At 61.0% G+C, this 16069-nt stretch overlaps 1 protein-coding gene across 1 annotated transcript in view; it reads right to left on the bottom strand.

Annotated features, from left to right (window-relative positions):
* Nucleotides 1-3478: 3478 nt before the first annotated feature.
* The window catches only part of SLC9A1 (solute carrier family 9 member A1), a 29337-nt gene continuing 16746 nt past the window's right edge, over nucleotides 3479-16069 (bottom strand). The window contains exons 2-12 of the mRNA XM_086479267.1: nucleotides 10505-10965; nucleotides 8520-8770; nucleotides 7808-8025; nucleotides 7241-7443; nucleotides 6908-6997; nucleotides 6435-6505; nucleotides 5802-5975; nucleotides 5541-5655; nucleotides 4999-5100; nucleotides 4603-4675; nucleotides 3479-3801 (exon numbers count right to left, since the gene is read on the bottom strand). Of these exons, the coding sequence (XP_086335393.1) occupies nucleotides 3479-3801; nucleotides 4603-4675; nucleotides 4999-5100; nucleotides 5541-5655; nucleotides 5802-5975; nucleotides 6435-6505; nucleotides 6908-6997; nucleotides 7241-7443; nucleotides 7808-8025; nucleotides 8520-8770; nucleotides 10505-10965 (2081 nt within the window). The remainder of the gene's footprint in view (nucleotides 3802-4602; nucleotides 4676-4998; nucleotides 5101-5540; nucleotides 5656-5801; nucleotides 5976-6434; nucleotides 6506-6907; nucleotides 6998-7240; nucleotides 7444-7807; nucleotides 8026-8519; nucleotides 8771-10504; nucleotides 10966-16069) is intronic.

The raw sequence follows: 16069 nt of genomic DNA, 5'->3' as shown, positions 1-16069 counted from the left end.
TTTCCCGAGGGGTCTCGATCCCCGCTGCTCACGCAGTGGCGTGGGGCTGTGGGGCTGTTTGCTCTCCCCCTGCCCCTTGCTGCAAGCCAGGGCTTCGTGCCAGACCACGCAGAGGGAAACGAAGGCACGAGGGAGCCCAGGCATCCCGGCCAGGGCAGATTCCTGCAGCTGCAGAGGCAGCAGCTCTTTAATCCCCACGGATGGGGGGGTTACGGGAAGGGGGACAAACGCCTCAGCACATGCGTGTGTGGGAAGAAGGTCATCCCGCTCAGGGTTCCTCCATTCTCCCTGGCCTTGGAGCCACCACCAGGGCCGCAATGCGCTTTGGGAGGGAGCAGTGGAGTAGCTGGGGGCTGGGGGAAGGGGTGTACAGGGCACAGGGGGGCTGTACATAGGGAAAAGTCATAACCACCAGGACGGCAGGGCTCGGGGCCCATTTGCCACCCCCTGTCCTCAGTGCTGTGTGTGCTTTGGCAGTTGCTCAGCGGTGACAGCCCATCCCTGGAGGGATTATTAGTCCCCCCTCATTAAAAAAGATTACTCACCTTTTAAGACAGAAGCAAAAATATCCTGGAAATGCCTCGGTTTGGTGAGTTCTAGCATTAAAGGTATGACCAAAATCAAGAGGGCGGCTGCACGTGACGCTCACCAGCACGTGGGGCAGGTGAGGTGCTCAGGCAGAGCCCGGGGCTGCTGCGCAGCCCTTTCCCCTCCGTGCCCGGGATGGGTGGCCATCACCCGGCTTCTGGGCTGCAGCCAGCACCTCTTGGTGCTCCCACCCATCGAGCTGGGATGGAGAAACTGCTGGTCTCCTCCAGCCCATTCCCTCCAAACCCTCCTGCTTCAGGCTCCCCCGGCACTGCTGCCCCGGGGACAAGGCCCCCCAAACCCTGCGTGGGGTGCAAGGACGGCACCAACCCCCCACAGCATCGCCTGTCCCACATCCCCGGCCACCCTGTCCTGCTCAGGGACCCCCCATCAAGGTGGGGAGACCTCCGCAGGGTGGTGGCCGGGCCAAGTCCCAGCCTGGGGCTATGGGGGACTCTGGGCTTCAGGTATTTCGGGCACATGAGCCACGCCAGCCGATCGTGCTGGATGGCGAGGGGCTGAGTCACGGCCTCCTTGAATCAGCGCTTTAATTGGCAGCTATGACACACGCTCCCATCGCAATTGCCCAAAAGCGAGGAGCTCTGGCCACCCCGGGGCACCCCCAGCCCTGGGTGAGGGGCTTCTTGGCAGAGGGGGAAGGTGCGAACGCTGTTGGGAGCTGGGAAGGGCTTTCCTGGGGGATTTTTGGGTTGGGGTGCAGCCCCTCACCCAGGCACCACCTTGACCCTCGTCCCTCTCTCTGGTTGTAGGATGCTGGTGGGAAGCAGCTCCTCTCTGAGGGCTTCAGCCCCGGCTTCTGGGATAACCCAGGAAAAACATCACAGGGTTCAAATGTCCCCAAGCCCCCTCCCCTGGGAACAGAGCCATTAGCCCCCCCAAACCCCGCTGCAGCGCAGGCAGGGAACCAGGATAGGCGGGTGCTGCCAGCAGCGGGATGTCTGCCCCTTCCTCCCCGGGGGCAACACACGGGGCTCGGGGAGGGCAGAGCTGTGCCAGGACACCCGGCCGGCACCTCCCCGTGACGGGGCGATCCATGTCCCCACAGAAGGACCTGCCTTTTGCCTTCTTCCCCCTGCAAGGTGACAAAAACTGCCCTTCCCCTCCCAACACACCAGCGTAGCCCCGGGGAGGGATGCGGGGGTCCAGGCTCTGCCAAACCTCTGTCTTCGCCGAAGTTGGGAATGGCTTAAAATGTGCCCCCCTTGGCCGGGGCTCCACATCTCCTCAAGCCACAGCGGGAAGGTGAGGGGGAAACCCTCCATCCTGCCAGCACTGGGGACGAGGTCTCACAGCCGCCTTGTTCATCTGCGACCCCGTAGCAGGGGTAGGATCCTGAACAGCCGTAGAAACCCCCACTAAAAATTAACATTAATTTATTAGAATATTCATGATAAAAACCAAGATTCTCTTTACATGTGTGGTTTTTTTCCTTTTTATACAAGAGAATTTTCATTGCTTTTTTCCTCCTGGAGACAGAGCAGGGCAGGCAGGCAGGCGCAGGCAGCGACGTGGGCTCTCGCCCCGGCGTGACGAAGCCACGCAGACGCCGGTCCCCCGGTTACCGGGACGTGGAGCGGGTGGGTGCGCGGGACAGGTGCCCACCGAGGCAGCGGGGCAGAGACGACGCATGGCAAGGCACGGCGCGGGGAGGGGGAAGCAGCCCGAGCTCCCCGGGGAGGGGGCGCTGAGCGCCCCACGGCACGGGAGAAGCAGCACCCATGGCAAAGGGTGACACGTGGGGGACGAGGTGACACGTTCGAGCACGACGCAGGACATCCCAGCGCTCCCTCCCAGCCAAGCCATGGGGAAAGACGGCTCCTTCCAAATTCAGGACCCCAATACCCCCAGTCGTTCCCCTCAGTGGGGAGATAGTCCCCCTCCTGCCAACCTCCCTGCCCCAACGTGTCCCCATGCTGGGGGGGCTCTTCCCCAGCTCCTCTCTGTTGCAGGGAGAGAAAAATCACCCCCCCGCGTGCCCCCTCGCCGCACCCGGGGAGCCCGGACGCCGTCTTTGGTTAAGGAGCAGCCGGTGCCGCTGCTGCGCTGCCGAAGAGGCACGGGGTGAGGGGCCGAGGGTCCCCGTGGGGGTGGGTGACAGGTAGCGGTTCCAGGAGGGCTGGAGAGGCCCGGGCTTGCAGGGCCACTCAAAGCGAGGGGGGACCCGGCTCCCCCCTTGCATGGCTCTAGGATATTTATTTAACAAGACCTGGCATGAAATGCAGGGCCGGAGGAGAGGTTCCCGGGCGGCAGCCGGCCCCATGGGGGAAGCAGCCAAGGTGGGGAGCAGTGGCATGAGCCCGAGGTCCCTGGGAGGCTGCCCGGTGAGGGGGTGGGTGCACCAGCCCCGACGCAGAGCCTGGCTCCCGTCTGCCCGTCTCTCCGCTCCGGAGCAAGGCGAGGGGGCGGGTAAAACACAAGCCGGGGAGAGGCGAAGCGGTGCCATGGGGCAGCCTCCACGGACACCCCCAGCTCCCCGGCCAGAGCCCACCCTGTGGCGGTCGCAGCCGCCCCGAGGAGCCGCTTGCAGGTCCTGAGTGGGTGGGCAGCCTCCAGGAAAGCCCCACCGGGGCTGCGAGGCACCTGCAAATCCCAGTGCCGAGCGGTAAATCGTCCGTCACCCCCAGGCCACGGCCGCCGAGGAGCCCGGTGCATCCCAGGGGCTCCTTCCTCGCTCCTCGGGGCCAGCCCAGGGCTTGCTGGCCAGAGCTGTCCTGGCAATCCCAGTCCATCCAGGAACGGTCTCCCCTTCCCGAACCCGGTGTGTAGTGACAGAGGAAACCAAAAAAAAAGGAGAGCAAAGAAAAAAAAAAAAACGAATGAAGAGAAAGAGAAACCGTGTAGAGGCGGGTGAGGCTTCGCACGCCCGCTGCTACTGCCCCTTGGGGATGAAGGGTTCCCCCTCCTCCGGCTCCGGCCGAGGCCCCGGGTCACTCAGGCATCGCAGCATCCGCTGGTTGCTGGGGCTGTCGCCGGTCCCCGGGGTGAAGACATCGTCAGTACCCGGGGAGGAAGGCTCCTTCACCCGCATCACCAGCCCTTCCTCATCCTCCTCGGGCGAGGGCGGGAGGCCGCCGCAGCCCTTGGGCTCCTCGTTCATCAGGTCCACGGACTCTGGGGACTGCGGGGAGGCTGGGTCGATGGTGATGATGGGCAGGTTCTCCGAGTCCGCCTTGGGTTCGTAGGCCAGCGGGTCTGGGGAGGCAGAGAAAGGTCAGGCAGGGCCTGTCTCACGGTATTATGGACAAACTGGGTCAGGATCACCTGGGGAAGGGGAAGGGGGGTCTCAGGGACCCCCAGGCAACGCATCCCAGATATCTGGGGCTGGGACACCTGGGCTCGCTCGCTCTCTGATTTCCAAATCTGCTGTTTAATTCCTTTTTTTTTTTGACCTCCACGTCCCATCTGGAGCTGCTCCAGACAGCCCAGCCCTGCCTCCCAGGATTGCTCGTAAGGGGCAAAGCCGCCCTCTGCCGATTAACCGCCGGCGTGGCAAGTGCCAGCAGCGGCGTCACACCCCGTCACGCTGTCCCCAAAGCAGGAGAGGACACAGAGGACGGGAGGAACCAAAGGTGGCAAAGCAAACGCGTGATGGAGAAGCTGGGAGTCCGGGGGCAGGTCTCAGGGCTGAGCACTCCTGGTCATCTCCCCTGCAGGGAGAGGCAGGGCCAGAATATCTGGCGTTGTGGATGGAGCGAGCTGAGCTCCGGACAGATCTACCGACCAGCCAAGCTCACTTCCCAGCGGGAAGCGTGCCGGGAAGCGAGCCGGGTACTTCTGCTCAGGCAGAGCTCGGGCTTGAGAACACAGCAAACCCCCGGGGCTTGGCTGCACTGCCGTGGGGGAGCGGGATGGGAACGATCGGGGCTGGAGAGCCGCAGAGGAGCGGAGGGGGTGCAGGACAACACGACCTCCGAGTGTTTCGGCACCGAAGCGTCGGCGAGGCCCAGCGAGGTGCTGGCAGTGGCGCTCCCCCAGCCGCTCCGTCCCACCTACCTGAGCCTATGCGAGCCCGGGACATGGTGGGCGAATCGAGCTTGTGAGCCGGCACCGTCAGGTAGTTGTTCATCTGGAATCGGAGCACAGGGACCATCTCCATCAGTGGTCAGGATAAATTGGGGAAGGGGAGGCAGGGAATTGACCCCAGGCCACGGGGATGAATGAGAAGCAGCAGCAGGATGCAAAGGACATGCGCATGCATCCTCCCGGCCCTGCTGGAGGGGCTTGCTCGGAGCCAGGGACCATCAGAGGACCCCCAAGGCGTGGGGTCACCCGCTGTCATCTGACCCTCAGTGCCCTCCCCATGCAGCACACCGATGGCCTCCCCAGGCTGGGTAGCCCCCCTCGGTCCCCCCTGTCCTCCCCCAGCCTTCTCCAGCATCCCCTTGCCACCTTCTGTTCCAGCTGCCGGGCCTTCTGCCTCCGCAGGAGCATCTGGTTCCAGGCTTCCTCGTAGGGGTCGGCCACAAGCGTGTGCCGGTTGTAGGATCGCAACTGGGAAAAGGCCCCAAGGAAAAGGAGATGGGTTAAAAAAAACACCTCACAGAAGGGCAAAGGAAGGTCACAGCACTGTTTCCCTCGGAGGTGGATGAAACAGCCACCAGTGGGAAGCGCACATCCAGGCAAGCTGGTGGCTCGACCCTTGTGTGCTCCCATGGGATGCCTGATCTGGGCCCACCTTAGCCCAGCGAGGGTTTAAACGCTGGGCTCAGCCACCGACTGAGCCAGCATCCCCCTTGGCTCTATCCCAGCACCATCCCAGGAGGAAAAGCCTCCTGGGGAGGGAGAGCCAGACCAGGGACACGAGGGGCAGGAGGGCAGGGACACTGGGAGTGAAGGGCCCAGCTGGCCCTGAGGGCTTCTGGTTGGAAGTGGTCCTGGCCACCCCCAGGGAAGCAAAGGGAGCACACGCACGGTGCCAGGGGACGCCTCACCCTCTGCCTCGTTTTCTGCAGGTTGTTGCGAAGGATTTTCCGGATCTCCTCCTCCTTGTCCTTGGAGAGGGCCGGAAGGATGCGCTCCACGGGGAGGGTCTTGGGGTTGATGTTCCTGTGCGGACAGACAGGATTCAGAGGGACGCTGCAACGGCCACGGCAGGGCCCAACGGCTGGTGGCCCTGCGGCCACTAGCAGGGAGCGCTCAGCTAGACCATGGGCCCGCCGGAGGCACAGGGCAGCCAGGGCTGAGGAACTCACTGGATGGAGACGGTGGAGACAGCGGAGGGGATCTTGCCAATGCCCCCACTCTCCACCAGCTCGATTGCCTGCTTCATCTCCATCTTGTGATAGAAAGCGATGAGCTGGGGCTCCTTGGACCTCTCCCCCGCAATCAGGCACTTCTTCACGTACTTCTTGTTGAAGCGATTCAGCCTTCCCGAGGACGGGGGGAAAGGAGGAGCAGCGATATATCAGGCCTCCCCCTGCCTCAACACCCACTCCCCGCTCCCCGGCCCCGGCCCAGATCAGCAGAAGATGGTTCAGCTCCCACCAGTGCAGGTCAGACCAGGTTTCCCCAACTGCCTCCAGGCAGCCTCCAAAACACCCAGCAGCTACGGGCACCCACCACGGAGGGTCCTGAGCTTCCTGCAGGGACCAGCCACTGGCAGCTCCCTCGCCGCTGCGGACATGCCGTGGGCGGCGTGGCGAAGGGGTGCAGCCCTGCAGCCCTACTCGCACCCAACCCCGGTGTAATTCACCGAGGGGAGTGTGGGTGTGCGGATAATACAGCCCAGGGAAAAATCCAGCACAGGACTGGAAAACCTGCCAGGCTTTCAAACCCTTCCCTACCTCCCCCAAGGGTCCCCTGGGTCACCAAACCTCCGCACTCACTTGTCCTTCCAGTGGTGATGCCCGTAGTGACCACAGATATCCTCGATCCCAGTCAGAAGGTGATCCAAGAACTGGAAGAGAAGGTCCAAGGTGTAGGCAGCTCGCAGAGCTGTCGCCCACCCTCTCCCCACCCCGACACCCACGCTGACACAGGGGTGAGGGCACTCAAGGGGGTGCAAAACCAGGGCTGTGGGTCCAGGATGGGCCTCAGGAGGGCAGCACGGTCCTACACAACCGGGCTGCTGTTCTACCAGGCACAGGGGAGGTCTGGGTCGGAGCGGGCACCACCGGACGACACAGATAGGGGAGAGCCCTCGCTCCGTCCCCCCTTACCTTGGGCATGGATTTAGGGGCAGCTCCCGCTCTGTAAACCCGCCTGGTTACAGCGGTGGAGGCGGCAGAAGCAGAGAGAGAAGAGGGCTAAGGCAGCGAAGAGAAGCGCGGGGGAACGGCCGGCCGGTGCAGCGGGTTACCTGCGTGTGGATCTCTTCGTTGATGGAGCGCTTTGTCTCTTGCTTCTTCTTCACGGCCAACAGGTCCACCAAGGGCCGGATGGTCATGCCCTAGGGAACGGGGAGGGTGGGTTAGACCTCTCCCCGAGGCACACCAAGTGGGAGCGGGATGGGTTGAGCCCAGCCGAACCACGGGGCTCCGCACCGCCCGTGTCACCTGGCAGCTTTTGGAGAAGGGGGACAGGGACAGGGTCAGGGCTGGAGGCTGGGGATGGGCTCCTCAGTCGCTGCACACACACTGAATAACCCCCTTTCCCTCCAAAACCACGCCGTGACCGCCTGCGTGCCACCAACCTGCACGAAAACTGTGAAGAAGATGACGGTGATGATGGCTGTGAGGAACATGTCCCTCATGCCAAAATGCTTATAGTCCAGGAGGTAACAGAGGGAGAAGGCGATGGCTCCCCGCAGGCCCCCGTAGGCGATGATGAACTGGTCCTTTGGCGTCAGCTTCACAATTCGGAACTTGTTGATGAACCAGGTGAGGACCAGGACGCCTGGGGGAGTGGGGCAGGGCCTCGTGTGAGCCACGGGGAAGGACGCCCTCCAGCTCCAAGGAGACCCTCCCCCAGCAGCCCAGCACAGTGTCACCCCCTCAGAGCCATGGGTGCAGGTGGGTGCTGTCCTGCTCACTCACCCCAACCCCCTCACCAGCTTCAACCCCGCCTCTAGCACAAACGTGGCCTTAACCCCACCTCCCCACAAAGCCAACCACCGGCAGGGCTGATGCCCACGGTGGAGCAGTGCCACCCAGTCAATTCCAGTCTCCCCAGCAAGGCAAACCGGGGCCCGTGTGGCCCTGAGAGTTGCCCGTCACGCAGGACCATCCCCAAGGACTTTGCCACCACACTGCCCCCTCACCTAAAACTCTGGCGATGAGGCAGAAGAGCAGCGTGCTGATGACAAAGGTCCAGTTCCAGTAGTGGTGGCCAGCCACGGTGGAGACACCGAGGAAGATGAAGATGAGGGTCTCGCTCACGCTGCTCCACATCTTGAGGAAATACTTGATGGTGGTGTGGGACTTGTGGGAGATGTTGGCTTCCACATAGGGCCGCATGACCACGCCGGAGGCGATGAGCCTAAGGGCAAGGTCGGGGCACTCAGCAGCCACGGGGACAGGGGGACAACCCCAACCCCTGGCCCTGCAGCAGCGTTTTGTGCTCTTATACCAAACCCCAGAGCAGGACAGGGCTTGTGGGACACCAGCAACTATTCAAAGCCTCCAGAGAAGGCAACACGAGTTTCTTCTTCCCCCTGGCAGGGCAGGAGTGAGCATCAGAGACAGGCAGCACCAAACCATGTCGTCTTGAGTGCTCAGCAGCTCCTGCCTGCTACTGTGTGCCCAGCAGAATGGGCAATGGGCTCCCAGCACCCTGGGATCTGTGGGACAACTCAAGAGTGTCACTTCCCTCATCTGCCTCCCTGCATATCCCAGCCCAAACACACCTCTAGCCCTCACTGGGCATGTACTGGCCATGCTGGGAGAGCCAGAGGGCTGTGGTTACACCAGAGTAAATCCTCCAAACGGTCCTGGGGACAGGAGGGCACCTCATCCCACCCGTGCCCAACTCACGCCATGATGCCGGAGAGGTGGAAGAGCTCAGCAGAGAGATACGCCATGTAGCTGTAGAGGAAGACGAAGAGGGGCTCGATGACTCGGATGTGGGAGGTGAAGCGGGACGTGAAGGCAGCGATCACCCCATAGATGACGCCCACGAAGACACCGCCCAGCGATACCACGAAGAAGCTGAGGAAGCCGAGGATGATATCGATAATGGTCACCTGCTCGAAGTTGGCAAACTCCTCAAAGAGGTGGTAGAGGACCTGGGAGGGAGAAGGGAGAGGGGGGTTTCGAACTGCTCCGCTGGCAGAGACAGCCTCACCTCGGAGGAGACCTGCATGGGGACCTTCCTTGGGAGAGCAGCAGCAAAGGGAGGTAGGCAGGTACCGAGCACGGCACACCTGAGATGAGGTGACCCTGAGCTGGGTCCTGTGCTTGACCAAGCCTCATGCCAAAAAAAGCTGGTGGTGCTTTGCTGTATGAGACCCAGACCCAGAGGGACCTGCTCCCCGTCCTCCACGGGTCACAGGGACACGGTGCCATCGGAGACGTGTCTGGGACAGCTCTGCTCTCCAACACAGCCCTGACCACCATCCTAGGAAGGGCTTCGGCCAAGGTCTGAACCAGCCAGAGTGTGTTCCTGTTTCCCAACGAGCAGGTCAGGACAGATCCAGGCTGGGGGACACTTGACAGCCTTCTGGAGAGAAAAGCCAACATCTGCCCTGCTCAGCCCAGACAACAGCCCAAACCCTTCCTGCAGCTTTGTGGCTAAGAGGGCAACCTCGTAGGAGGAGCCCACCCCCGGGCTGCATCGCCTTCTCCCACTCCCTGACACGTTTCCTGGAGAGATATTAAAGCAGAAGCTGACACAGCCATGTCAGGACGGGAAATGGGCTTCAGAGCACCCTGCAGGGATGGCAGCGCTTGCGAGCCGTGAGAGGGCGAGCTGCCAGCTCCTGCCTGCCAGGGCCAGGTCCTGGGATATGGGCAGGGACTGACATGACAGCAGAAGGCCAAAGCATTCCCCAGGGATGGGAGCAGGGACACAGACCCTGCAAGCAGCCCCTCTGGTCGAAAGGAAGGGAGAAGTGCCTGGGAAAAGCCCTGTGGTGGGACAGCATGTTCCTCGTCACCAGGAACCTCGTCAGCGGCGTGCTGAGCAGCCAGCTCCGAAGCGGACAGCTGGGATATGGGAGAAGAGCCAGGAAAAAAACCAGTGGGTTAGAAGTAAATTTAGAGGTCAGCTCTGCAGAGCAGAGGACGCCATGCTGACGGCCAAGCCAGCACCTGGACACAGATGTCCTTTGGAAACAGCCCCTGGGTGGGTGGCCTGGTCCCCGAAACCTCCCAAAGGTCCCTGCAGAGCTGCTGCTCAAAGACTGGGGCTGAGGGGTGACCCGGGCTGGATGCCAGCCCGGCCGCAGCCCCCACGGCTCCCCCTTTGCCACAGTTGGCCCCATCCTGCCCTCCCACGTCCTCGGTGCTGCAGCTGGGGGAGAGCAAGGAAGACCACATGAAGAAGGGAGACAGGAGGGAGCAGGAGCTACACGGCAGCGCTGCCTGACCCAGCGCCAGCCCCTCCGTGCTCCTGCTCGCTTTCCCTGGCTGGGCAGGCATGAGCACGGCAGCAGGCAGCAATCTCACCCAGGGGAGCAGATTCCCAGGAGACCAAGGTGCCAGGCACAGTCCTGCTCTTCACTGAGAGGCAGTAGCTGGCTGTGGATGTGCTCTCGGCCTCCCCAAACCACCGTTTCACCTCAACCCACCTCTGCGGTGTTTTGAGCCGCTATATTTGGCTTTGCACCTGCAAAAGGTCAGGAGCAAGCGGAGCTGCTGCAGCTCAGCGGGCAGGAGGCACCCGGCAGCTTGCAACGGCCCAGTCTGCGGTTCTGCCCGCAGGGCTTGACGGACAGCTGCCCATCCTGGTGCCAACCACCCAGAGATGCTCCACCAAAGCGAACCCCCACCCCCTTGGCCGATCCCCCTCGTCCACTTACGACTGTGACGGCATCGTTCAGCAGGGACTCTCCAAAGACCAAGATGTGGAGCAGCTCGTTGATGTGGATCTCCTCAAAGACGGCCAGCACGGCCACCGGGTCCACGGCCGAGATGATGCTGCCGAAAAGCAGGTTGGCCAGGAGGCCGATGTGGTTCAGGCTGGGGCCGCCGAGCTGGCACACGGCGTACATCAGGCCACCCAAGAAGAAGGCATTCCAGAGCGTCCCCACCACGGCAAAGATGAGGATGGTGCCCAGGTTCTCGGTGAATTGGCGCAAAGGGAGGAAATAGCCGGCATCCAAGATGATGGGTGGGAGGAGGAAGAGGAAGAAGATGTCCGACTTGAGGATGGGAGGCTCTTCACCTACCCCTTTGATGAGCCCCCCAACCAAAAGGCCCACCACGATGAGCAGGCAGCTCTCAGGAACGATGCTAGACACCGAGGGGATCACATGGAAGCCTGGAGAGGAGGAGGAGGAGGAGAGAGCTAGACACACGTTGGCTACGTGAACGGAGGATGCTCTTTGCAGCAGGACACCCTTGTGGGAGCTGGGGACAAGTTCCCAGCCCTCCCTGCACTCTTCAGGATCATTTACTCTTTGTGTGCCTCAGTTTCCCCTTCCAACCCCCTTCTTCCCCATGGTCCTAAGCTGTAAAGTGGAAACTGCAGCTTCACCAGACCCACATACCCTGGCACGGCTTGATCTCAGGCCGTGAAAATAACAGCAAGTCCCAGTTGAACAGGCGGCAGCCGCCCCCTGGGCACCCTGGGGTCTCTCAGGGGACCCCCAGGCCCCCGTGACAGCCGTCTGAGGCACAGGCAGTTCTCCCAACACAAGCTGTCGCTGGCTCCAGCTCTTCCCAGCGCAGCTACTAATCCCGTGCGCACGTAGGCACTGGCATTTACCTCCCGTCAGACAGCAGCCTGCCCACCCGGGCGCCGTTCCACCCAGCGTGCCAGGCTCTGGCAGGAGGCAGCAGCGCAGGGCCCGTCCCTGGGTGTCCCTGACGCAGGGAGGGGAGCTGGTGCTCGGCAGGTCTGAGGATGCAATTGGGATGCAGATCCTTATTCCCCCCCTCCTGCAGCTTCAGGAGCAAGCAGGTCGCAGGCAGGGCTGCTCCCGGACACAGAGCGGGGCAGGGCACATCCTCACAGTGCAGGGCTATTCCTTGGGGTGCAAGGAAAGAGGGAATTTGTTTTCCCTTTTGAAATGACAGCACGACTCCCAACGCAGGTCTCTGAGCCAGCCATGACCCGCTGGGATCCATCCACCAAACCCCCCCAACAGCCCCAGCAACGCGGGCATCTGCCTGCCGGCTCGGGCAGGCAGCACGACGCCAACCGAAGCGGCACTTCAGCCAACGCACCGATACCCACAGAAGGATTTTGGGTTCCCTGGATCCTCTCCCAGGCTTTATAATTATTATTTTGAAGTGAGGCACATTTGTTCCCTGGCAAGGGAAGCGGTTTAAAATAAGGAACCCTGCCTTGGCATCCCGCGTTCCTCCGTTCCTTCCGGCCGGGCGGCTGTGCCATCTGCACGCCGTTTCACAACAGATTAAAGAATAAAACCCACCCTCCCTTAACGAGCCACCATCCCGCTGACGATCCCGAGCCGCTCGGCATCGCAGCGAGCCCCCCCCCCCCACACCCCCCCCCCCGAGCCTGCAGGGACCACATCTGCGCCACGGTGCCGGCTCATCCCTCCTCCACCTGCGCAGCCAAGCAGGGAAGGCGCCGCACGAATCCGGCTCCGACGGGAAAAGCGGCTGCTTCCACAATCCCTCCCTAAGGACGGGCAGTGTGAGTCAGCTACTGGCCACGGCCACGTCCCCAAGGGCAGAATTACACCTCAATTTGCTACCTGAGCTTGGAGGCACTGCCCCTGGCGTGCGTGAGCCCAGCACCGCAGAGGCTGGAGCATTCAGCACACCCAAGGCTGTGCCATTTCGGAAGCAGCCGGGTGGCTCCAACGGGTCTTGAGTGCTGGAGTGACGTGGGAAGGAGTCTGATTTCTACCTTGGCTCTGCTGCAGCAGCACGGATCTCTGAGCCTCGGGTTCAGGCATGAGGGGAAGCTGGGAGAAGCCAGGAAGCATCCAAGCTTTCTCCCAGTGTCCGGCCACCCATGCTCGGCGACCTCCCAGGCCGGACATGGTTCCTGATTTCCCCTCATGGAATTTTTCTTCTGTCTTTGATCCCCTCCGGAGCCCACGCAAGCGCTGAGCACCCCAAGGCAGCCCTGGCAGGAGCTGCCCATCGGAGGGGAGGCGATAATCCCTTTTCCTAGCACAGCTCATGCACACGCCGGGAACGACACACTGGGCAACTGCCCGTCTCAGCGTCCGCCAGCCCTGGCTGGGACAAGGTTTAAAGCCACACAAGCAGCAAGAAGCCCGCAGCAAATCAGTTTTTACTTGCTAAGTACGTTCAATCATGAATAAAACACAAACACTGACAATTAAGCATCTCTCACTTCTTCCCCACAGGCTCCAGGATCCCATTAAACTGGAACATTCGCGTGCTGATGTGAATTCAATGTTTTAGAGCCTTTTTGCAGGGCCCTAAAAATACACTCACATGGGCTGCATGTTAATTATGCCTTTGATTTCGCTGAATCTCAGCCATTTTTCGCTCCCCGCTTTCTCCACTCAGTATTTTTAGAGCACTCGAAAGCTCATCGGTCCCAATCTGTTGCTGGGATCCTGCTGGGATCCTGCTCCGAGTGCCGGGTCGGCATCCCACTTCGGGGTGTGGGTGATTAATGGGAAGAAACGCTCTCGCTGCGGCGGCGATGCCAGGCAGGGGTGAACTGGTCCGATCCCTGCTCTGCCCCTGATTTCTCTCCCGGAGGAAGAGGGAGGCTGCGGCAGGTTGCTGGGCGATGAGGATCCCGGCCATGGGCACAGCCAGGGGCAGCGGGAAGGGGAATAAGTCTTGATAATAGCCTTAAAAATAATAATAAGCCTTAATAACCCCCAGGCTCTTGTTCCCGGCTGCTTTGGTAAACAGTTATTTGCACAGCAGGTAGCCGTGCTGCTCGCCTGCCCTGGCACCTACTGCTGCCACCCACCTGGCCCCAAATGTGGTGGCCCTGCTCCAAACTGGGACTCATCTACCGCAGCGTGAGCTGCAAATCCTCTGCCTCCAGTGCAAACCCAGGACGAGCTGGGAGGCGGCGGGGGGCACAGCAAGACCCCGATGCTCCTTCTTTTTCCTGTGTTAAGCAGCAAGTGCTTCTTGCCGCAGCAGAAGGGCAGGAGCCGGCATCGGAGAGGTGCCGCTGGCTGGGAGGGCTGTGCCGGCTGCACGGGAAGCGCTTCCCTAAGGAGCGAGGAGCAGTGACGGAGAGGCAGCGCCTGCACCAGGCGTACGAGACTCCTGGCACGCCGCTGCCCGCACACCCTGAATAAACAAGTGATGAGAGAGTGGAGGGGACGAGGCAGCCCGTCTCCGGCACATCCGCATCCAGAGGACGAGGAGGGATGCGCAGGAGCGGGTAGGCAAGCACACAGGGCAGCTTTTCCCATGGAGAAGCATCCACTGGGCTTCAGCTGGTTTTCCTGAACCCCACTGGGAGGGAAGTCCCCTGAGAGCCCATTTCCCTGAGAGCGACTCACGATCTCCAAACCACCAGCACGGGGCACGCACAGTCACCGAAGTTTCTGCCTTTGGAAAACAAACTCCATGGGAGCAGTTCCCCTATCAACAGCATCAAAAACCACCAAAACTATTAAAAGCAAGACCAGTTGAGTAAACATCAACCCCAAGAGCTTGAGCAAACAAGGAAAAGGAAATCCAGAAGTTAATAGTCCCGATTAAAACGGTTCCTTGCCCACATCACGCACCCCAGCCTGCATGTGCGCAGCAAGGCGAACACAGAGATCACTCTCCGCTGGTGGTCAGTTCTTCCCTGGGTTAGGGCAGAAAGGAGCTGGAGACTGGCTTTCCAGTTTTAACTGCAGCCTAAGCACTTGGAGGACAGGAGGAAATCACCACCCTTCAAATTAAAGAGGTTTTGGGCAAGGAAAGCTGTTACAAGGCGATGCTCGTGCCGCAAAAGTTGGCTCTGCCGCTTCAGAACATCAGTCGTCTCTGGTTTGGGCTCAGCAGATTTGCACGGGGCCATTTCTACGCCAGTGCAGGCAAATCGAGGGCAACATCAGGAAGTTTCCTCCACTAACTCCAGCGGTGGCGAGAACCACCGCTGCCTGTTGGATTGTGCAGCCAGGCAGATTATTCTTCCCCTGGGTGCACGAAGCAGGCTTGTACTTTGGAGGTTGGGGAAGCTGAACGAAGACACCTGAGCACAGCCCCAGCACGGTGAGCCGCCTTCGGTCTCCAGACTTGGCAAGGACCGGTCCTCACGCCAGCAAATGCAAGGGCCCCCATTCCAGCTGTGAAAGGTTCATCCCCGTCCTACCAAGGGGGAGCCGAGCTGCTTTTCCCCGAGCCACCCCTGGCTGCTGGCGGATGCAATGCCACGTAAATATTTACTCCTGATCCATCAGCTTGGGTGAGGCTCTGACCTACGTGTGGTTCTCTCCTTCCACGGCTGTATCTGGGTTACCGCCGCCCCGGCGCACGGGCTGGATGCTGTGCCTGGCATTATATAAGCTCCATCCAGCAGCATCTGCTCCTTCGCTGCCTCATGACTCAAAACCCACCATATCTGATCCGCTTCCATCGTCAGCCTGGGCTGGAAGAGCCTGGAGGGATAACGGAGGGAAGGGACACGGGGGAAAGGGTGCTGGGCACCCAACCCAGACCCAGCATCCCCACCCCAGGGGAGCGCTGCTGTCAAAACAAGCCAGGTCCCATACAAGTATTTGCCTGAGGTGATGCTTCCTGCACTGCAGCTAAAGCAGAGGGATCTCCATGCCCCCGAGCTGCTCACAGCAATTGGGAAATCCTCTCTCAAAGCCAGGAGGGGATGATTTGCAGCTCCCAAACCAACAGAAGATCTTGAGGCGGCTCCGGTGCTGGGAATCTACTGTAAAAGGGAGCGGGGAGCAACCCCCTTTGCTCAGCCCAGCCTCATCCCACAACTGAAAGCCCCAAGGACCGTATGTGCCGTGTCCTATAGCATCTGTAAGTCCTCTCCCTCCCTGCCTGACGGCATTTCTCCGTCCCATCTCTCCCTTCCCATCACCCCAGCCGCTGCAATACAGCCCCATATGGCGTGGGACCCGCGGTCAGGCTTAGTCAGAGCTCTGGCAGCACTCCCCTAATTTTAAGGACCTCTCTCAAAGAGTTATGGAAAGAACACTTTCAGAGTATTTTAACCAAACGCTTCAAAAAACCACTTATGACGAAAGAAAGGAGGCAAAGCCTTCACGCACTTCCCTGCTTCAGGCCAGGGCTCCACCCTGGCTCCCACCGTGGGGACATGGCTGGAGTCGGAGCTGTACGAGCCCCTGCAGTCGCCGAGGCCCCGAAAAATACTGGTGTTCACAGGCGATAAACACAATAAAACGTAAAAAATATTTATCTATGCATATAAAAATAAATGTATAACGCTGATGCCGGAGGCAGCCTGCACCAGGAGACAGCGTGCCAGCCCT

The sequence above is a fragment of the Leptosomus discolor genome, chromosome Z, assembly GCF_034619465.1.
Source record: "Leptosomus discolor isolate bLepDis1 chromosome Z, bLepDis1.hap2, whole genome shotgun sequence".
Lineage (NCBI taxonomy): Eukaryota > Metazoa > Chordata > Aves > Leptosomiformes > Leptosomidae > Leptosomus > Leptosomus discolor.
The sequence above is the reverse complement of the archived record's forward strand: the minus strand, read 5'-3'. Positions and strand labels throughout refer to the sequence as shown.